This window comes from Pocillopora damicornis, chromosome 6 (assembly GCF_964200805.1).
Source record: "Pocillopora damicornis chromosome 6, jaPocDami1.2, whole genome shotgun sequence".
In the NCBI taxonomy this organism is placed as follows: Eukaryota; Metazoa; Cnidaria; class Anthozoa; order Scleractinia; family Pocilloporidae; genus Pocillopora; species Pocillopora damicornis.
In genome coordinates, this window is record NC_142675.1 from 14,554,381 (window position 1) to 14,570,943 (window position 16,563).

General features: G+C 35.6%; 2 protein-coding genes across 2 annotated transcripts; one reads left to right on the forward strand and one right to left on the reverse strand.

Moving 5' to 3' along the window:
* Nucleotides 1–1,148: 1,148 nt before the first annotated feature.
* On the reverse strand, nt 1,149–9,036 carry LOC113665704 (vacuolar protein sorting-associated protein 26C). Its single transcript, XM_027181430.2, has 11 exons — nt 8,498–9,036; nt 7,629–7,822; nt 7,112–7,211; nt 6,524–6,604; nt 5,515–5,589; nt 5,245–5,325; nt 4,911–4,980; nt 3,994–4,020; nt 3,216–3,238; nt 2,595–2,697; nt 1,149–1,487 (listed from the first exon to the last, which is right to left on the reverse strand). Exons 1-11 carry the CDS (start codon nt 8,549–8,551, stop codon nt 1,390–1,392), a joined length of 906 nt encoding a protein of 301 aa, XP_027037231.2. The 5' UTR covers nt 8,552–9,036; the 3' UTR covers nt 1,149–1,389.
* LOC113665705 (N-alpha-acetyltransferase 50) lies at nt 8,590–12,302 on the forward strand. The gene is made up of 6 exons (XM_027181431.2): nt 8,590–8,717; nt 8,790–8,886; nt 9,777–9,819; nt 10,419–10,538; nt 10,716–10,782; nt 11,463–12,302. The coding sequence occupies exons 1-6, from the start codon at nt 8,674–8,676 to the stop codon at nt 11,620–11,622; spliced, it is 531 nt and encodes a 176-aa protein (XP_027037232.2). The 5' UTR covers nt 8,590–8,673; the 3' UTR covers nt 11,623–12,302.
* The last annotated feature ends 4,261 nt before the right edge of the window (nt 12,303–16,563 follow it).

Consider the following 16,563-nt stretch of genomic DNA (forward strand, 5'->3'; position numbering starts at 1 on the left):
AGGGATGTAGACTGTCAGCAATGTAAAGCACAATTTGTTACCGCGAATGAGAAAAAGAAATAATCAATTTTTGGGGTCGTTGCCAATATATTGAGAAATGGAGGTCTCCTCACAGAGGGTTTCAGAGTCCACCCGTCATTCAGACTTGGTGAAGGAAGAAAGAAGGAAGAAATGAGATACAGACATTGTGGAGAAAACTACGGTACTACGTTTTTATTCTGAGACCTTCACTTACGTCACGCGTTTGAGTATGGTATAATTTTATTCGTACGAGGAAATCAGGCTTGTTTCAGGGAGAAGATCAAATAGAAGGCGCGGGTTCACACTCTTCAACAGAATTCTTTTTCGTTTATTATCGTCTTACTATTAAAAGATATAAAATTTTTGATGCAGCCGTCACATTTTAAACACCTGAAAAACCAGCTGAAGGTCAGAACTACTTCTTTTCGTATGAAAGACATATTCATTGTTTCGTTCAAATCCCTAACAAGACTTTCAGTCTTACAGGGCTTACAATAGCACGTCTCTGAGATATGCTAACCAATTCCCTTTGTGGTGATGTACAGTATTGGTGTATAAAATTGAAAGTAGTAAATTTAAGGATGTTTGAAACAGTTTTCCGAAACACCCACCGACTTTGTTTAAAGCACTCAAAAACAAACTTTCCCTCTTTGCAGTCAAATCAATTTGATACGTGTGTTGACAAACAAATAGCCAGGCCAGCCAAGCCAGGCGAATTCGAGGTATTATTGATATTTTTCATTTTCTACGTGGTTTAATAAATAACATTCTTAAAATATACCAATGTATAGGGCAGGGATGTAGGCTCTCAGCAATGTAAAGCACAATTTGTCAACGCGAATGAGAAAAAAAATTTGTCCATTTTTGGGGTCGTTGCCAATATACAGTCAAATGAAGTTCCTTACAGTGGGTTTCAGAGTCCACCCGCCATTCAGACTTGATGAAGGAAGAGAAAAGGAAGAAATGTGATACAGGCCTTGTGGAGAAAAATACAGTACTATACGTTTTTATTTCTAAGACCTTCGCGTAGATATGTCACGCGTTTGAGTATGGTATAAATTTATTCGTACATGGAAATCAGGCCTGTTTCTGGGGGAACATAAAATAAAAGGCACGACATCACACCCTTCAACAGAATTCTTGTTCGTTTATTATCATCTTAAAAAATATAAAATTTTTTAATGCAGCTGTAAATTCACATTTTAAACACTTGAAAAACCATCAGAAAGTCAGAACTACTTCTTGTTGTATTCAAGACATACATTGTTTCGTTCAAATCCTTTACTAGACTTTATGGATTGTATAAGCTTTCCTTTAATCATTTCTAAAGGAAGGGGACACTTTGCAAGAGTCCTTCCCCTCTAGGAATCATACAGCATTATTTTCAAATCTCATAATTTTAATTGGAAAGTTTTCTGTAATGAGATGATCATCCTGAAGAACTATTACCACATTCACCTCAAATTCTGAAACAAGAGGAAGAACAAAGATTATTTGCAAACTGCTGTATTCAACAGTTAGATTAAAAGTGCGAGATTTCTATCGCGTGATAGTTGAAGATGGAGAGGCCCCAATATACTGGAACGCAAAGTTGATTTAGTACAAATCTGATAGTCGTTCACAGCATAACAGCAAGATATGATCATAATTTTATTTTTTACTTTATTTATAACCGCACACTGTTGGACTACTCAAGCTACTCATTGTTCATCACGGATTATTAAAACCTTGATCATCGGATTACGCAATTCGAGAGTTTTCATTGGCTTAGACATCATGGGTTATGAGCCATCATACCATGCACAGGCATGAAAACCAGACCGGAAGTGTTATAGTACATTGAAACATTCCGTTTGTTCTTACAAAATAAAGTTGGGGAGATTTATTTATATTTTGGAGGGTTTTTAATAAAACAATTATTCTACTCGTGCTTGTTGGATATGAGATGATCATAGCTATCTATCATCTCATATACAATGCACGATCGTGGAATAATTGTCAAGGATAGGGAGCAGCGTGGTCAATCGGATTGCAGCATTTGTGATAAGACGCTAGTAGATTTGCTTTTAGATAAAATAGTTTCTTAGGCAGCTTGTTAAATTTTCTCACTAGCAATGACAAATAACTTCTCACGACCCGCCAGAAAGAAGACAACTTTTCAACTAGTGGGATGAATGTCTTTTTCCACTGGTGCGTTTTTCGTATCTTAGCGGGAATCACTTCTTTTGCATCAACTGACTTTTTCTTCAGCCGTTATATCAATTTTTTAGCTACCTTCTTCCAGGCAGTTCTGTGGCAAACAAGAGAGGGCTACACGGTCAGTTTAATGAAGCCTTAAGGAAGTTATTCCATCAGCCCATCGAACTACGCCCATCGCTACAGAAAATATGAATGTGTGACATGTTCTCACGGCCATGGCTATAAGGTCTTTAGGGTGCTGGCTGTTAGCCCCTCTGTTTGTCAACAAAAAGTGGTTATCAATGATAACGGAAAATAAAAAAAACTGGCTTTGCTTTGACTTTCAGTAAAATCCCGCCAGCGCTTGTGATTTTTATTATAGGTACTCAACTGACCAATTTTGAAGTTTGCAGTGGTCAATGTCGGGCAGGTAAATAGACGAGGAAATATCATGTATATTGGGATCCTGAGACCGCGACAAACATCCCCCTCTGCGATCTGAAACGAAAGTTCAAAGTTATTGAAATAAAGCTGGGTGTATTTCTGCCGCGCTAAAGATAGCTGCAGACAGTTCTTGACAACCGTTGTACCATACTGACCGACATAACTAACTCTGGCAACTAAGTTAGAAAGATTTCTAAACACTTCTTGAACACTTCTTCCAATAGGCAATATGAGCACCAGCTAACGATTGGGCAATGGGTTTTTTGGCCAACCGATTTCGGTCATTGCCTTACACATGTTCAATATTCCGTCTTAATGAATAAAACGGTTTATGCCTTTCGATTGTGATTCATCATTTCATCTCCGTCGCTTTGACACATTATTCTCAACGGTTTTACAAGTTTAAAAAAATATATCGGCTGCTTTCCTTTTTGTGATACGGCTGGACAGTGTTACCTCATTCAAATAACCACAACAGTCTTAAAATTTCACTAGAGATACATTCTCGTTGTCATGAAGCCAATCTTCAAAAGACATTCTATTTTGTTTAATAGAACAATTTTACAGCCTACCTGAATGTTCTGAATCTCGGTAGCTGTAAAAGAATATTATTCTATTTATTACATATGTTGTTTAGATTTTTGTTTGTTGTCTAGGTTCATTAATCTTGTACAACAACTGCACATGTGAGGGAACCTAAGCTTGCAACCTTTAATTATTAGTTTTCCTAGCCGTTGATAATTTTGTTTTGTTTTGCATAAAATGACAAATGAATAAAATAAAAATATTTCTAATACTGATAGCTAGAATTGTGGTGTTTACTGGATGGCATACTGTTATCAGAGGACTGCTTGCTTGCTTTTTCTCTATTCTCATCACTTGCCTGCATGATATTGTATTGGTATTGTAAGGAGAAATTCTCTCTTGGTCTATCATGGGGCCTGGAAGGTTGACATTGTCCCAAAGACATTACAAATATGTGTGGGATTTTGACACATTTCAAAATTTGGCAATTTTACACTGTTTCTATGCAAGAAAGCAAAAATTGCAGTTTATAATTTTTTTCTTGATTATTTTTCATAAAACTGTGAATAAAAACATTTTATGGGCTTGTTATTCATTTTGAAAACTTTAGGTCTTTCCTGTCTTTGGTAATGTAAGATAAGCACCCCATATGTCTAAGACAGAAGAACCAAGTCTACAGATTTACAGAAAACATGTGGTAGCATATTAAGGTATGCTTCAACACACACTGCTACCTTACATCTGTACAGAACAAAGTAAAAAAAGGTGGTTGGGATAAATTTCTTCTTGCCAAATAATTCTAGTAGCAAAATACAATACATTTACCATCTTTTGAGTATCCTTCTGCACAACCTAGAGTCAGTGAATTGAGTAATTATGAGTTTACTATGTACTTTATTTGCAAGGCAATATTACTAATGATAGTGATACTGGAGCTAATTATGATAAAGGTGAAGATCATGATGATATTAAAAGTAATGATAATGATAGTTACAATATGAAGAATACGAAAATAATAAATTTGAAAATGAATGTCTAATTGTTTGTCTCACAACTTAGAATCACCACCAGTTGTACAGTGAAGACTTTAATTAAGGACAGTGATGTCTTTGTCAGACAATGAGATTCAAAAGATAGTGTATCACTGTCTATGCAGCTTGATAGTAAGCTGGTCTTGGTGTGTTTTGGCCCATTCTCACTGGTCATTGATCATGACCTTCACTGATATAGATGTGGGGTTAAAGGGGCCATCCTCACTACACTTCATCCAAATATAACGATGGAAACAGATGAGAAATGCATTACAATATCAAGTTATAGAGCTGCTATTATTAGAGTGTTGTAAAGAATAGTCAAAATTCCTAAGACATACCACTAACTCCTACAGTACATTAAAAGACAATTCTATGAAGTTCAGAACTTTTTGCTATGGTGTCAAAATTTTTGCTGTATGGTCAAAAAAGTTGCAAAACTGTCCATGATTTAAAAATAATATTAGAACCTCTCCCTCTATAACCTCACCAGAGATTATATTTTCTTCAATTTATGTTGCTTTTATGTAGCTTTAATTCTGAATGCCATACCTAACACTACAGTTAATTCCCTAAGTTTCATTTGTCATAACTCTGATAAAACAATGATTCCTCTAAAGCATATTTCTGGCACCATAAAAAAATGTTATTTAAGGGACATACAATAGAGGAGTGTTAACCACAGATAATAAACCTTTAAAAATTACTTACCACATGTTTCTACTCTGACAAGCTGCAACTCAATGGATTTGATAGGTCTGTCTGATTCAACAACCTCCAGCTATGAAATAACAACAGTTTCTTCATGCAATCACCTTGCTGAATATTTTCACAGTACATTACACATACATTACAGAGGAAAAACTGTTCAAACCCTGTGTTATGAACCAAATATCCCCATTTATAAACTTTGCTCCAAAAGGAAAATCACAGTTCTCAAAGAACAATGTCAAACTACATGACTATACAGGCCTGTTTTTTAAATTCATTCCCTAAAAATCTGTCTTATGATTATTATCTTATTATGCAATAATCAGACTCTTACCTCTCCTGTGAATGGCTTAGAGATAGAGCACAGAGCATTATCCAGATTGCCTTTTACTAAGAACTTTGGTACCTTTGCTTTCTACAAAAAGAAACACAAACATAGTGACTCAAAACAGCAAAACAAGCCAAACATGTTAATGCTGAAGAAATAATTTATCAGATACTGTGTGACCCTTATACTGTAGGTGGCACATTGTAGGTAAAAAAAAAAAAACCTTTTCCAGTATGTTGACTTATTATAACTTTGCACAAGTGTGAATAACATTACCTCTTTCACATTTTCAAGGGACTCTGGTGTGATAGAAAACTCTACAGGTTTTACCTCTCCCTTCTTAGATGTAACCTAGAAAAAAAATTTAAAAACTTTTAGAGAACATTACCACTAACACAATAATGCAAAAAAGATTAACAACTTCAAACGCCAATGGGTATAACTTTCTTTACAGAAAATCATTAGACTTAAACTTATTGAACAGTCAGGAACTAATATTCCAGAGGGTCATATTTTGAAGTATCTTGTGGCTTGAGATATAATAATGACAATAATAGTAATAGTAGTGATATTACAATACATGTTATCTAAAGTGATGGCTCCTTTTCATGACCAGTGTAAACAAAGAATGAAACAAATATCATATTAAAAATGTTGTAACCATAAAATGAGTGATGGGAGACAGACCAGTTAGCTGTTAACAGATCACTCCCAAGAATTGAACTTCAGGCACTTGAGAACAAATTCAGTTAGTAACAAGATGGAGAGCTTGAACCTGGACAACCACAAAACTAGTCCAGCACTCTAATCACAGCTATGTTGCCTCCCTTCTGCTTTGAGAGACAATAAATAAATGTGCTGTGTTGTCCAATAAATGTAATAGATGGTTAATTACCAATATGTTAATTGACATGGGTAAATGATAAGCATTTGTTCAGGAATGTAATTTTGGTGCCTTCCATTCTTATGTGATTGATGTAAACTTTGTATTTATGACAGCTTTATAAAACAATATTCAAACAAAAATGTAACCCATATTCTCTTTTCAATACCAATAAAGTTCTAATGCTCAAAAATCACTTTTTTGAATTTCACTACTGATTGCAGTTAATTTGTACTTCTAAACTTTCTGTTGATAGTCAATGATGAAATCCTTTTAGTCCATTTTAGTGCATTAAGATCTACTATGCTATTCAATTTTATTTCTAATATAAAGGACTTTAAAAAGGTGCTTCATTTTGTTTATACAATATAGATGGATGAGTAATATACTTCCACAAATAACCTTATTCTCAACTATAAACTCTGCTTGGCTCTGAAGGTCTTTGTTCAAATATGGCCTTTTCATTTCACTTCGGAGATAATACTGCAGAATAATACACAACAAATCAGCTGAAGATTTAAACAATCCTTTCTGCATTAGAGATTAAATGGAAAAGCCAAACCAAAAACTAAAAAGTTACAGTCAGGGTCTTTCTTTCATTGAAAAGTCAAGTCAGTGTTGAGTAGGGATGGAATCAGAAATGGAAAGTGAGTTTAAGCAGTTTAATGTTAAAACTAGCTGAGGTCACTGTGCTGAAGTAAGACTGTAATTGTGGCTGGTAACATTTTCTTGGAAAAACAATTGCTTACAGGAGTCGAGTGACTAATTAAATGTTTAAGAACATTAAAACTGTTGGAGGATTAGCAGATTGGAAATAAATGAGAAACCATTGGAAAGCATTCAATCTTTGGTATAATTCTATTATGTTATTGATTTGGACATGTGCCATACAATGATAAATATAATAACCTGTTAAACATACTAAAGCAATAACACTTGGTGCTATTGTCAAATCATACAACTGCTCAACATGTAAAACTGAAAAAATACCTGAATGTTTACAAAAACTCCATGATAGGTCTCATACAGTGGCTTGTTACCCTTGGGTTTCAGTGGAATCTCAAAAGGAAGTTCAGTCTTGCCATTTGGCGTAAACCTTACAGTCATTCAAATCCATCTCAGAATAACATTTAAACTATTAAAATTTAACAATGATGGGTCTGTAAATAACCTAGTCAAAAATATAAATCTGAACTACATAACATCTCAGTGACCTACATGTATATTGCCTAAAGGCTACAGCAAGCAAAGTCTGAATAATAAATGGACTATGCAAGATTTTACATGATAGGTAAAAATATGCATGTGATACAGGAAAGGATGATAAGAGTGATTCAGTTCTCCAACAACATTATCATGAAAGGAATAAAAGAATCAAGATTATATAGATGGGAAAACACAAAAATGACTCATGCTGCCATTGTACTGTTGGAATGGTGATGAAAATACAATACAAATACAATCAAATATCAAACCAAAAATTAAAGAGATTGAAATAGAATGGTATAATTTGCCAGGTTTTGCAATCTCTAGGGAGTAGTTGACCAGATGGATTGGCTTCAAGGAGTTGTAGAATGCTTCAAAAACTCCAACACTTTTAGCACTCAGTTGCAGATTCACAGATCCTTCCATAGAGAGAGTGATACCATTGTGTGAGAGCTCTCCACGACTCTGAACTACAATAACACCTTTAACAATGTCCTAAGATTAATACAGAAAGAGGTGATTCAATAACATTCCCAAGTTATATCAAAATTCCATACCACCTTAATGGACTCTCCATTCATATTTGAAATAAGTCAGTACTGACAAATAGTATTATATCTGCTACCAAGATCACCCTGGACAATTTCCAATCCACATCTGTCATGAGACATTTTTTTTCAACTTTTTTATTTTTGAGTTTGGTAAAGTATCAAACAAATGTTCGGTAAAATTTCAAACAAACAAACATAAAATGTAACGATACAATTAAACTATGTATGAGCAACATGTACAAAACTTACTTTAGATCGGTCTCTCAAATAATAATATAAATCTCCTCACTCTTTGCCACAAATACTGCAATCTAATTAGCTATGCCATTCGCCATCTATTCAGCGATAGATAGTGAGGAGAATTTCGAAATACCAGTAGATTTATACTAAAATATCCAATCATTCACTCCAGTTTTTTTTATGCACGTTAGTTGATAGTAGATTCCCCCTCGTCAACTATTGTGCGGTAGAAATCTCGAGCTCATAATCTACGTATGCATGTATGTATATATGTATCCGAGCTGAAGTTATGGATTCATAGTTTTATAATTAAGATCATTCAGAGTTATTTAAAGTGCAGTTGCAATTAAAACATTAGAATATCCAAGAATATACTGACGCCTTCGTGGTAAATCTTGTTCACTCTCTTTAGGCGAATCTCCAAGGTTGCCATTTTGCAAGTTGAGCCTGCAATTTATACGAGTTTAGCAGTGGCACTAACACTCATCTTGAAAGCGAGGATCGAGCATGGGCAGTGTTTGGCGGGAACGATTACATGAGTGATCCTGTAGAAATATGTCGAATGATCAAGAAATTGTTACATCGAAACCTCTGAAACCGTGAGTATCTTTCTGGATCGATTGTTTGATCTTCTTCGCGTTCACTGATCTTTTAGTATTTCCGTGGAACAGGAAGGGAAGAACAGAGTTAGGTGATGTAACTCCTCACAACATCAAGCAGCTCAAGAAATTGAACTCTGTTGTATTTCCCGTCAGCTATAACGACAAGGTAAAGATTAAGCTTTCCATCGTTTGATGAGAAAAGATTCGTTAGATTGTTTTAGATATGTTAATAGTTCATCTGCTGAAGAGACATCGAATATCTTTCGATGGAACAAAAATTTGGTACATTTCATGTGACAATTTGGAACTAACGCATGTGCACAGACAACCAACATTTCATTTTCAAGATGTCATCACTCTGCCATCATCATGCTAAATATGTAGGCGGTCTTTTTCTTTAGATGTTCTCGAACTTCACAAAGTCGGTAAACTACAGACGATGGTTTGCATCTCACCGAATATAAATCGTGACTATGATTGTGTAACTGGTTTTTTTTGAAGCCCCCCATCAACGAAATGAGGTGTCAAATGTTCTGCATTAAATACTCACATTTCTCTGTCAAGGATATTTTTAATGTCATCGAAGAATTTTCCAGATAGCATGTAGTTCTTTTTTAACAATCTTGCCTACTTAGGTGTATATAAATTTTAATTTCTTGCCATCCTCCTACATATGTTTGCAGCAGGCTCTGGTTAAAAAAGCTTAACTTTCATTTGTTCACAAAATATCTGCAAGTTATACCGGTGAAGAGTTTAGGACTATCTCGGGGCACATGAAAACTTTGCATCTACTGTGTTAGTAGAAATCCGCAGGTATATGCTGTAATCTGATTTTCTATGCTACTCACTGTTTATTCTATTACAATTAAACAGTAACATGTGCAGTTGTAATCAAAATGTTGATAACGAATAGCAGATTTACACTAGGACGCTTAGATCATTCGCTCTCAATTTCTACGGGTGATAGTCAATGATCTCACAATAAAAAACCTCAAGTTCATAGATCTAATATTTAGCGACACATTAATTCTCATGCAGATTTGTATTGCTTTACAGTTTTACAAGGATGTACTTGAAGTTGGGGAACTAGCGAAACTAGGTACTTTGTCGAAGAGTATTGGCTAAGATAATTCTATGTGAAATAGTTTAATTACAAGACCATTTTATTTCTTTTTTTTTTGCTACTATTTATTTTGGCAAACTTAAAACCAAGAAAATAGAAAAATAGTTTGAAACTTTCAGTCTTGGGTCTTGAAAAATGCAAAAGAAGTTTCCTTGCATCACACACATGATTAATTTCAAACATCTTTCTTTATTTTATATATACATGTATAAGTAAGCTTAAAATTTGCTACATGAATCTATCATATACTGTCTCCAAACTAGACATATATGACATTGCTGATGTAAATCGAAAGTAGCAGTAGTCACATGTGAATCCACCATATGGCCTATCTTAAGGTAATTGTTATTGCATCCTCACAGGGGCATTGGTTGGGGGGGGGGGAGCTTAAGTTGTTCCCTTTTCCCAAGGTTGTGTTTTAGAATATGCAGCTGTAGCTTAAAACACATTCTTATTCCTAAAACATTTTATATTTGATTCTCTTTCATAAATACCTGACCAAAAGGTATTTTTCTAAGGCTATATGACCATCACAGATTAATAGGCTTTAATTTTTTTTCTTGAATCTCTTTTAGCATTTTATAATGACATTGTAGTTGGAGCAGTTTGCTGTCGCATTGACCAGATAGAAGATGCTAGACGGCTTTATATAATGACTTTGGGATGTTTAGCCCCTTATAGAAGACTTGGTATTGGTAAGTTGAAAGAATTATACTTCTGGTGTGCTTTTTATTGTGTTTGTTCTAAGCGAATAAAGTCTAATTATTTGGTACTGCTTGCAACTCTAAAATGCTTAACAGATGCATAGGTTTTAAAGATTTCTTCATTGAATTATGTATGTAATGTTTACATAATGCCTTTTTTACTCTCAGGTACTGTCATGCTTGAACATGTGCTAAAATGTTGTGAAAAGGATGGTAACATTGACAATGTTTATTTGTAAGTTTTTTTTTTTTGGTTGATATTGGTAATAGAAGCCTTGGAGCAGGCGATTTAGACAAAGTTTAGCTGTTTTTCTATAATTATTTTTCCTTGATTTTTCCTCTTTGTTCATTTTCTGAAACAAATACTGAAAAACTATAGCCAGTTCTCCTTTTCCTTTAAACCAAAAAAGCATACTGTGTATGTGTACATGTAGTAGTTGAATTATAAATGATTTGGGCAAAGTAATGTTTCAGAACCTAATATTTTTGTATTTATACAATAAGCTGAATTGTAAACCCATTTTGAATGCACCTTGTAACTTCTTTGGTTACATTCATTAATTCTGTAAACCAGAGTAGCATCAAACCATGTCCCATTTTGAATGGTTCCTACTTATGATTGTTTGAAAGACAGATGCATACATGATATCACTAATCATAATTTACTTCCTTATTGTATAAAACAAACAGATTCCTTGTTACTATGTGCCTGTACAGCAAAAAATCACAGATGAAATAAAAATGTGGGAAGAACATCAATGACATACTCAGCTTCACCTCATTGCCACTTTGTTGTTCTTTCGTCATTTTAATATCATCTGTGATCTACTGGTAAACATTTTAAGGTATGCAATACTTTTTTCATAGTTCTCTGACATACAAGAATGTTAATGATTTATCTCTGTCTAATTTCAGGCATGTTCAAGTTAGCAATGAAGGAGCAATAGGATTTTACAAGAGATTTGGATTTGAAATAATAGAAACAAAGAAACAATACTACAAACACATTGAACCAGCAGATGCTCATGTCTTGCAGAAAACACTTAGGCACAAAAAGAGAGATATTTGTGTATGACAGAGTAAATAGATCTAGCACTTTAACATTAAAAGCTTCCGAAAACATTGAATGTGAACAGATTATATAGTGTAAAACTATATCCTCCTCCTCACAAGTGTCTGTTTTCTTACTTTTACCTTAGTAAAGAAGATCTCCAACAGATGGTGCAAACTTGTTTTAGAATCTGTTGTAAGCAAAGCACAATGACTTGATGGCTGGAAAAGTAACATGAAAATGCCAATGTTAATTCAAAGTGAAAACGATTATTTGTGGTGAAAATCATGTTGGAGCTGATCTTTGTCATTTTTTTCTTTCATCACTTTGTTTCAAATTTAATAAGACATGTTATGAACTTAGGAAATTCTGCAACTCTTGGTGTTCAAAGCCATTGGATATTGCAGAATTCTCCAGGTAATGTGTATAATTTTCCAGCTAAATGTTGATGGCTGGAACTATTTCTAATTCTGACATGGAAAATATTCTCCTACTTCTTGCCATGTTCTTAATGAAAACCTTGAACACAAAAAATGTTAATACTCTTTCATTGCATTTAGAGTACAAAAATCATTGCACTGCATGAGTCAATGCACTTTAAGTTTAGAAAACACTTAACAAAATTCAGTTTGTGCTAATCTTAAGTAGAAATTAGTAACTTTCAAATAAAACAATTTACAAAAATAAAAAATCTCTCTAATGTCTCTGTTTGTCTCTCATATTTACTTCTGAAAAAATCCCTGGGGGGTTGACCAAGCTATCATGTACTCAATGCAACAGACATGGGGTGTTGTGCACTGGAGTTTGGGGAGTTTTAACCACAGTGTAGGAATTGACAACACAAGTTGATTCAGCAACATTTAAAGCTATCATCTGACCATCATACACATGCGGTGAAAACTAGAAAGGGGAGATTGCAATTTACAAGATTAAAAAATGGGCTGAGACTAATTACAGAACAAGCAAAATGGAAAAAATAAGGAAACTTAATACAGTAAGCTGGAACTTACATCTGATCCTGTCTCAGAGAAACTGCAACGTTATGCAACCGGAACAATGTAAATAGAAACTCTGATCTATCTCCATCAATCTCCTTGCTCCAACTGACTTGCTACTTAGGGACATACTACTATAAGGGTATAGTTCATGTGTACAATTGCAAACTGGTTTATCAGGAATGCTAGCCAAGTAGGTAATTCAAGCTGTGAACAGTTATACACTAGGAAAATTATGGCATAAACTTGACAAAGGAAGAAAACAGAACTTTTTACCTACTTTCAATCAAAACTAAATGATTACGCAATCAAAGTTTTCTTTGAATGTTCTTTACACAAGCAGTTACCCACACAAAGACGAAAAAAAACAGTTAATAAGTTGGTCATTATTTCATCTATCACCTTGATTAAAATCCATCTCCTACCTACATGCTACCTCACTAAAAATGAAATATTTTTTAAATTTATCATCAGCTTAGAAAAAAATAATCATATCACATTTGTGTCAACCCCGTAAATCTTGAACTTAGAAAAGGCGAAAAAAACATTAAATGCTTCATATTTAAAAAAATTGAGTGACTCATTTATTATCTGTTTCCTGCCACCTAGTCAAACTTTAGAAACACCAATAAACAGCCATTACATGACAAAAGAAGAAAAAAAAGAAATGTAGCTATAGGTTTAATTTCCATTTAGAATTTGTGGGACATCCTTTTGTACAATTTCACCCCAGAAGTGCTTCATTATTTAAGAAAATAATGTCTTCAAAGTTTGACTTGAATCAAATCAAAGTTTGATTCAGCACACTGCATTTGAAAGAGATACCTATACACAGTGGCAGATCCAGACCTTAAGCTAAGGGTGGGAGCCCAGTTTTTTGTTGCTTACCCTATCCTACCCTTCTGCAATTCTTTTTTCTTTTACCCAAAATAAGGGGGGAGGGAGCCAGGCCCCTGGGCCTTAGCCTTTTTATTTCTGGTCAGAAATGAAGTATGGGAGGACTTGTTCAAATAGCAAGAATGAGCTGAATGTTGATTGCATTAATAATTGTTTTGATCTGGCATCAACTCCAGCATTTAACATGACGAGCTTTGCTCAAGAAAAGAATTCTCACCAGGGATGCGTAAAATGATCCATAGGCTTGTCAAAGTAAAGCGAGAGGGCTCAATTAGCAAGTGAAAGCGAGGTGTTTGGCTTCGAGCGTGAAATTAATTGACGTTAACAATTAAAATGTAAACAGGCGCGAGGATCCGCGCGGCTTGCGCGTTAGGAGAGCTACGTAAATTTAGGACTCTTTTGCACAATTTTCTCTTTGGAGATAACTACGCATTCATGGCGTGAATGGCAATTTCATAATTGTAGAATGATTCAGCGACAAGAACGGCTTAGCTAAGCCGTAGTGTGTCATGGCATTTGAGGATAGCCTGGTTGTAGTGCGTGACATGACTATCAAGTAACAGTTATTGTAGCCAGCATGTTTTGTTCGTGATCTACAGGTTTGTGACGCAAAGAGCGATTATCTGTTCTGTCACGACAGTACCAAAATTAAATTGTGTTAGCCAACTTATATTTCACTCTGATCAGACCTTTGACCCTAAGTCAACATGGAAGCCGGTGAGCCGCTCGGTAAGGACCTTTTTTTCAAGAGAGATTTCGACTGCAGTATGTTCTGGAGATACAAGAGTATCATTTAACACTTGAAACGATTGGGTAGATATTTTGATAATACTTTTCTGGCGTCCATACTGAGGAGCTCTTTCAGTATAAAATAGACAGTAGTCCCAATCATCAGGTAAGCGCGGGAACTTATCCCGCGAAAATTCTGTGCGAAGGTACGAGTATATTCGGCGGTATCTGCGAAAAGGGGCCATCGTTCTTTCCTTAAGGTAACGTCTTAACTGTGTAAAACTTCGCGAGGAAGAAATTCTACTCGCTGGCCTGTCCAATTTGGCTTTTAGATAAGGTTGTATGCCTGATAATTTCTGTCTAGAGCTATATGATGACGCGCGATAAATCTCGCTGCTTAATAACCTTTGAGTCGAAAATGATGATGCCCAAACCATTTAATCAGCAAAGCAAGGTTTACCTTTACTTCTGTGCTTTCGAAGCAAGAGAAGGAATTATTTCTGTGATAGTTAGGTGACAGATGCTTAAAATCACATGGTGTATTATCAAACTGTTGAAACCTAACATGAGCAAGATGAACTAATTATGGAATGAACCCTGACATCACAGCTCAAATATTCCTTCCCTATAAGATGACGCGCTCTTGGCAGGTTAGTGTGTTTTCTTACTAATCGTACTGTACTATTTCGCAGTTTCGAAAGTAGAATCCTGAAGATACTCTCGATCTTTTGTTATTTCTTGTGTAATCAGACTTATCTCCGTGAGGGAAGAACCTTCATTTTTTAATTTTTTCCCGGTTTTGTCATTCGTATGTGAACTGTTGTTATCTGAAGGCAGAACCTTTCCCTTTTTTTCACCTGGTTCTGTCTCTCTTGGGTAGTCAGTCCTATTTGGGCTGTTGTTATCTGAAGGCAGAACCTTTCCCTTTTTTTTCGCCTGGTTCTGTCCCTCTTGGGTAGTCAGTCCTATTTGGGCTGTTGTTATCTGAAGGCAGAACCTTTCCCTTTTTTTTACCTGGTTCTGTCTCTCTTGGGTAGTCAGTCCTATTTGGGCTGTTGTTATCTGAAGGCAGAACCTTTCCCTTTTTTTCACCTGGTTCTGTCTCTCTTGGGTAGTCAGTCCTATTTGGGCTGTTGTTATCTGAAGGCAGAACCTTTCCCTTTTTTTTCACCTGGTTCTGTCTCTCTTGGGTAGTCAGTCCTGTTTGGGCTGTTGTTATCTGAAGGCAGAACCTTTCCCTTTTTTTCACCTGGTTCTGTCTCTCTTGGGTAGTCAGTCCTATTTGGGCTGTTGTTATCTGAAGGCAGAACCTTTCCTTTTTTTTCCACCTGGCTCTGTCTCTCTTGGGTAGTCAGTCCTATTTGGGCTGTTGTTATCTGAAGGCAGAACCTTTCCCTTTTTTTTCACCTGGCTCTGTCCCTCTTGGGTAGTCAGTCCTATTTGGGCTGTTGTTATCTGAAGGCAGAACCTTTCCCTTTTTTTTCGCCTGGTTCTGTCCCTCTTGGGTAGTCAGTCCTATTTGGGCTGTTGTTATCTGAAGGCAGAACCTTTCCCTTTTTTTTACCTGGTTCTGTCTCTCTTGGGTAGTCAGTCCTATTTGGGCTGTTGTTATCTGAAGGCAGAACCTTTCCCTTTTTTTCACCTGGTTCTGTCTCTCTTGGGTAGTCAGTCCTATTTGGGCTGTTGTTATCTGAAGGCAGAACCTTTCCCTTTTTTTCACCTGGTTCTGTCTCTCTTGGGTAGTCAGTTCTGTTTGGGCTGTTGTTATCTGAAGGCAGAACCTTTCCCTTTTTTTCACCTGGTTCTGTCTCTCTTGGGTAGTCAGTTCTGTTTGGGCTGTTGTTATCTGAAGGCAGAACCTTTCCTTTTTTTTCCACCTGGCTCTGTCTCTCTTGGGTAGTCAGTCCTGTTTGGGCTGTTGTTATCTGAAGTTAGAACCTTTCCCTTTTTTTTCACCTGGTTCTGTCTCTCTTGGGTAGTCAGTCCTATTTGGGCTTTTGTTATCTGAAGGCAAAATCTTTCCTTTTTTTTTTATTTGGTTCTGTCTCTCTTTGGGAGTTGTTTCATTTTAGACTGTGCGTTTTCATCTTATGACAAACTAATTTTGAATTGCGACATAATTAAATTTACTTGTCTTGATTTTTTTTTCCTTTGCAGATTTAATTGAACGTTAACCGCGAAAAGCCGTGATGAAAAAGCAATGTTTGTTTTAATAGAAAAAGATAGTTTTCCTGTTTAGATGACCAACCAACCTTAACTTAATTACACATCATAAGTGCACGTTCCGTTGACTGGTAATTTTTACGTCGATGTTGTGTTTGCCTTGGTGGTGTCTGTCCTCAAA

Excerpts from the sequence above, each read along its gene's own strand:
- LOC113665704 (XM_027181430.2), bottom strand. The coding sequence starts at position 8,551 with ATGGCAACCTTGGAGATTCGCCTAAAGAGAGTGAACAAGATTTACCAC. Across the intron at positions 5,326-5,514 it reads CCCTTGAAAATGTGAAAGAG|AAAGCAAAGGTACCAAAGTT; the intron begins GTAATGTTATTC and ends TTCTTTTTGTAG. Across the intron at positions 1,488-2,594 it reads CACTGCAAACTTCAAAATTG|AATTTGAGGTGAATGTGGTA; the intron begins GTCAGTTGAGTA and ends CTCTTGTTTCAG.
- LOC113665705 (XM_027181431.2), top strand. The coding sequence starts at position 8,674 with ATGTCGAATGATCAAGAAATTGTTACATCGAAACCTCTGAAACC. Across the intron at positions 10,539-10,715 it reads TTATAGAAGACTTGGTATTG|GTACTGTCATGCTTGAACAT; the intron begins GTAAGTTGAAAG and ends TTTTACTCTCAG. Across the intron at positions 10,783-11,462 it reads AACATTGACAATGTTTATTT|GCATGTTCAAGTTAGCAATG; the intron begins GTAAGTTTTTTT and ends GTCTAATTTCAG.